The sequence below is a fragment of the Diorhabda sublineata genome, chromosome 2 (genome assembly GCF_026230105.1).
Source record: "Diorhabda sublineata isolate icDioSubl1.1 chromosome 2, icDioSubl1.1, whole genome shotgun sequence".
Lineage (NCBI taxonomy): Eukaryota > Metazoa > Arthropoda > Insecta > Coleoptera > Chrysomelidae > Diorhabda > Diorhabda sublineata.
In genome coordinates this window covers 5175666-5181669 of record NC_079475.1, presented here as the reverse complement: position 1 = coordinate 5181669, position 6004 = coordinate 5175666, and the positions used below count along the sequence as shown (strand labels likewise).

At 30.5% G+C, this 6004-nt stretch overlaps 1 protein-coding gene across 1 annotated transcript; it reads left to right on the top strand.

Moving 5' to 3' along the window:
• Positions 1 to 3437: 3437 nt before the first annotated feature.
• Positions 3438 to 5713, top strand: LOC130452974 (DNA polymerase iota). Its single transcript, XM_056792530.1, has 2 exons — positions 3438 to 3590; positions 3688 to 5713. Exons 1-2 carry the CDS (start codon positions 3580 to 3582, stop codon positions 5354 to 5356), a joined length of 1680 nt encoding a protein of 559 aa, XP_056648508.1. The 5' UTR covers positions 3438 to 3579; the 3' UTR covers positions 5357 to 5713.
• Positions 5714 to 6004: the final 291 nt, after the last annotated feature.

Below are 6004 nucleotides of genomic sequence, written 5' to 3'. Positions count from 1 at the left end.
CGACAATCATGTTCACGACCACGATCCTTCTCGTTTATAATCGTAAGCTCAGGAGGGGAATGGCTTACGAGGCGTTTTGAGAATAAATATTTACTAATTATAAAACAGAATAAATAAAACGAAAGCTTTAAGAGGTTATGTTATTGAATCTTTTAATGGAGTGCTTAACTGATTTACATTAAAGTGAAATAAAAATATCTTCTGCGGTGATAGTAGAATATTTGGTGGTGCGTCACAATAATGCTTTAAAAATACTTATAATATCCCATACCAGATCAAAAACTGAGAGATTCTCAGGGTTGTAATCTGAGTTGCTAAAGAGTGGTATATATGAAATTACTTGTGGTGATTGTGACGGAAAGTATATTGGGCAGACTAAGAGATCCGTTATTATCCTGTTTAAAGAGCATTAGAAATATTGGCGGACCGGAAAATCAGGTATTGCCGATTACGCTACCAGTCACGATCATGACATAAATATTAATAATGTAAAATTGTTGAAAAATATATCCAATAATAAATTGTTGGATGTATTTAAAAGCATTAAAATTACTAGATCTAAGAGTAGCTTAAATAGGGACAAAAGGCCAATTTCTTATAGCCCACTCTATAGTTTAGTAGTCAAGGAATGAATGTGAAGAATAATTTAGTATTTATAAAACAGGTAAGTCAAGTCATTAAGCTTTAGTCAACCTTCAGTCCCTGAACACGATAACTTGGTTATCGTAATGGTGGTGTAAACAGTTTATTTGGTATGAATATAATATCATAATCATGCATAAACATAATAATTTTTGATTGTGATGATTAGAAAAGTTTAATTTCTATTGGGAGAAAAAGAATTGTCACCGATGTTGGCATTCTTATTTGAAAAATTTGTATTCTAAATATTTTTTACGTTTTTAATCGATTTTTCATGAATAACTATTTATTTTATCAAAAAATGTGTGAGAAACAAAAATGAAGCTTATAAAAAATACAAAGATATTAGTTTTTTGCTTTAGGCATAGATCGAACCGAGTTATGATTTATTGAAGGTTGAATATTTTTAAATGTTTTTAAAATTCAACGTTGAGTAGGTAATGGAAAAACGGTCAACTTTTCGAGGTAATCGCATACAATCTTTTTTAAAGAACTTTTAAAAAGCTTTAAAATGATACTTATTAAAATTCTCTAGCATAAACATTAAGAAAGTTATGGCCGAAATAAAATTGATTTATATTTTTTATGCAGAAAAATACGTTAATTTCACCCTTAGCAATAGTACACAAATTGCAATAAAAATGTAATCCAGTGAAAAATTATTTTCGAAATTTCTGAAAAACTATATATAGGATATACATAAAAATTGATAGGGAACAAGAAGTTGGTATTGTTTTAAACAAATATTTTGCTTTTTTTACATTTTTTTAACTTCTAAAATAACTGAGAGGTGGCCTTACAAATCGTACCCTAACGTATGACTGATACCATTTTCGAACCCTTTAAACATTGCCCTTTAAAAAATAGCTGGCTAAAGAAACTTAAAACTTATAGGTCATAAAATTCCGTATAAATCTACGTTTCGAGCGACTAATTTGCTTGAAAGGTATCTGAGATTTGGCCAAAAAGCTATAATAAATAAATCGTCAAAAAGATTAAATATACTAACGGATAAAGGGCACTTAAAGATCCTTTGGGAACTCTAAGATGAAGTATCTCAAATAATCATAAGGAAAAGGAATAAACTCCAGATATAAATTCCTTTTATTTTGTCCTCTATAGCTCCATTCTTCTTATGTTGTCTCTCTTACACTGCGTTGACATCTATTTAAAATCGCTTTAGCTGGTCAATAACCTTTAATAAGTCGATGGTATTAACAAGATTTAGTGTATGTATGATTAGAACCAAAATATTTCAATTTCAACATTCATAAAAAAGTTGGAGAAATAGTAGGAATCAGAAAGCATAAACCGAACAGCTTATTAGTGGACACTCAAATAAATAAGAACGATGGACAGAATATATACATTCACTTTTTGATGATAACGGAATAGCAAGATTAATAAAAGGCACCTGAACTTGATGAACTACCGGTAGAACTACTTAAGCTGTTTGAGGAAGACCAATTACAAATACTGAAAAATATTTTCAATACTATTTATAAAACATGCACTATCCCATAAGATTGGCTAACATCCGTTTTCATAACAATCCCCAAGAAAATGCGGAAAATAACTGACTATTTCACTAATGAGTCACACGCTCAAGACATTCTTGAAAGTTATACACAACAGAATTTATCACAAACTGGAGGAGGTTATGAGTAACACTCAATTTGTTTATAGAAGTGGACTTGGTACTAGGGATGCCCTTTTCAGTTTTAATGTATCCATCCAACGCTGCCTTGCTGTTAACAGAGAAATTCATACGAGCTTTTTTGATTACGAGAAGGCTTTTGATAGAGTACGACGCGAAGAATTGATACAGATACTGAAAGAAAAACAAATAGATTACATAGACCTCAAAATAATTAAAACACTTTATCATAACCAGACAACCAAGATGAATATGGAAGGAGAACTAATAGAAGAAATACATATAAAACGTGGAGTACGACAGGGTTACATATTATCACTAATACTTTTTAATATATATATTCGGATGTAATTATCCAGGAAGCACAAATAGAAGAGGAAACGGGAATTCGAATAAATGGAATACCAAATGAATTTAAATAAAACTAAATACATGCACTTCTCGAAAATGCAAGAACAGAATGCAGTTACAAATTGGAAATAAACTCATTGAAAAATTACAAAAATACAAATATCTAGGGACTTGGATTAATTCGAGAAATGATAAACATAAAAATAAGAATTGAAATTGCTCGCAATGCTTTTTATAAAATGATGTAAAAACTAGAGAAACGAATTGAAAAAGAGAATGATAAAATGTTATATATACTCGATCCTTCTGCACGGAATGGAGGCAGCTACTTTAAACACAGTAAATAATGAAAAAACTGAAATGTGGATATTGAGAACAATACTACGAATATCATGGACAGATAGAATCGCAAATGAAGAAGTTTTATGGAAAATGGCAACACAAGGAGAATTATTGACTACCATAAAAGCTTAGAAACTTAGGGAATGGCTTAACTGCATATCAAACCAATTGTTTAGAGCAGCTGTTAATAAAATACAAATAGTCATGATGGTTGCCAGCCTTCGTCCGAAGATGCCACTTTAAGAAGATGAAGTGTATGCTTAGTTGTCTAAATTAAAATTGTGTTTTAATAAGGAATTTTTCATTTATGAATTATTAATAAAGTTCTGAAATCCAAATGGGACGAAAAGTTATTTCATGAATTCTCATTTTCGTTTTTAAAATAACACCTGCTGTTTTAATAACAATGTCTTGCTAATCAATTGGTACTTGTACCTAAATTTAAGATTGGTAACATGACGTAAATTTTGTTATGATGTATCACTTTAACCTTATTTAAATTTCATAGATACAATATATACAAAAATAATAATTCCAACATTAAAAACGTTTATTTTTGTCCCATAGAAATACTAATTGAAATATTTATGGATACAAAGTATGTAAAACATTATTTTGACAAATAATTTTTCAGTACTTTACAAAACTTAAGTATTACACCATAACTTTGTTCCTAATCATTAATTACATTTCAGATGGAAATCCGAACTAGAAGACCACTCCAGAACAATAATTCACATAGATATAGACTGTTTTTATGCCCAAGTTGAAGCGATAAAAAATCCTAAGTTACAATTTGTTCCATTAGGTATTAGACAGAAAGATTATATAGTTACTTCTAATTACATAGCAAGAAGCTACGGGGTCAATAAATTCGGACCTGTAAGTGAGGCTTTATTGAAATGTCCCAATTTGGTATTAGTAAATGGTGAAGATCTGCATGACTATCGACAAAAATCATATGAAGTTACCTCTTTAATACAGAAATATTCTAATTTAGTAGAACGTTTAGGCTTGGACGAAAATTTTGTTGATATTACAGATTTAGTTACTGAGAGATTTGAACAGAATTTAATAACTAATGTAGTTGGACACACTTTTGGTGAAACAGCTGACTTATGTGACTGTGGTTGCAGTTTAAGATTAAAAATAGGTACGGTGATAGCTCAAGAAATACGCGACGAAATTAAAACAGTATTAAAATTAACAACTAGTGCTGGTATCGCTCACAACAAACTTCTCTCTAAAATAGCTGGGAATGTCCATAAACCAGATCAACAGACAGTTGTGTTCCCAAACAATGCAGTGGAACTTATGCTGAGCCTTCCTTCCATTTCAAAGATTCCTGGTATAGGAAATACTCTATCTGAACAACTTGGTACTATTGACATAAATAGTGTAAAAGATCTACAGAATACAAGTCTTTCAGTATTAAGTAATCTTTTGGGAAATGAAAAAGCTAAATATGTTAAAAATTTAAGTTTTGGTATTGATGAAAGTGTTCTCAAATGTTCTGGAAAACCACAAAGTATTGGTATAGAAGATAGTTGTAAAGTTATAGGTGTGGAAAATGAAGTCAAAGAAAAATTAGAACAACTCCTAAGTAGGTTAGTGATTTTATTAGCTGAAGATGGAAGATTGCCAAAAACAATCAAATTGACAATAAGGAGGTTTCACAAGGAAAAGAAAAATAGGAGTACCCGTGAAACAAGACAGTGCAACATTAACCCATCACTGTTCAATTTCGAAAATAAAACTCAACTCTCTGAAGGAAGTATGAAAAAAATCATGACGATTATAATGCATTTATTTCACAAGATAGTTGATGCTAAAAAAACTTATCACTTAACTTTGTTGGGTCTGGCATTTACGAAATTTCTAGAAAAACCAAGTGTTACAAATGTTCTAACAAATTTTATTAAAAAAGATATTGAAGTTCAATCAGTAACAGATATAAAAAATAACATTGCTACCATCAAATCCACAGACCTTGTACCTACCACTTTAGATGTTTTTCAAGATAGTGACTCCGAACCTCCTGTTAAAAAATATAAAGTTACAAATCGTCATTTAGATTCACCGACAGATTTACCAGTCGCCAATTTGAATTTAAGTTCTGAACCTGTTTCCTTAAATAATATGAACCAAGTATTTGATGATTCGATTAGTGGTACTTCTGAAAGAAATATTGAACAAGTAGAATGTCCACCTAATATAGATCAATCTGTCTTCCGGGAATTACCAACAGACGTGCAACATGAACTGTGGGATGAGTATAAACAGGATAGACAAACTGATAGAAGATTTGAGAAAAACAAAAGGTTGAAGAGTAATAATATTTTAAATTATTTTTCCAAGAAATAATGTGGAATCAGGACAATATTCAACTATCTACAATTAGTTATGAAGTCGGCGTTGTGTATTTTTTTTCAATTATTTTCTCTAGTTTTAGATACATATATATGAAAATGTTGTTTTAATTATTATAATACAAATATTTTTTAATATATTAATTTTTTAATAAAGGATATTGTTTAAAGGAAGTCTAAGATGCTAATGGGAAACTATTATTATTATTTTATATCGATTTTTAATTTACATTGTCCAACTAAACAGACTAGAATCAAACCAACAAAATTGGAATAAAATATTTTAAAAATACAAAGCAAGGAGATATTATTATTAAGTGCTCGACAAATCAAGAAATTGAAAAGCTAAAGATGGCTGTTGTGAAAAGTCTTGATGTAGACTACTCTGTAAACATTCCCACCAAAAAGATGCCAGATATTGACGGCAACTTGAAATACCTTCTTTATCCACTTCGCTCCAATATCATTCTGGTCTACAACAACATTTCCTCTAAAAACCCTCCGAGAAGCCGATCTCCACACATTTATTACTTCTCCCGCCAATAATATACTTCTCATGCGCGGTAAAACCGGCTAATACGTCTCCAATAATTACAAGATCCAGGGGACTAGCTCCCCAGTTAGCTCAAGACCAGCAGTGAAT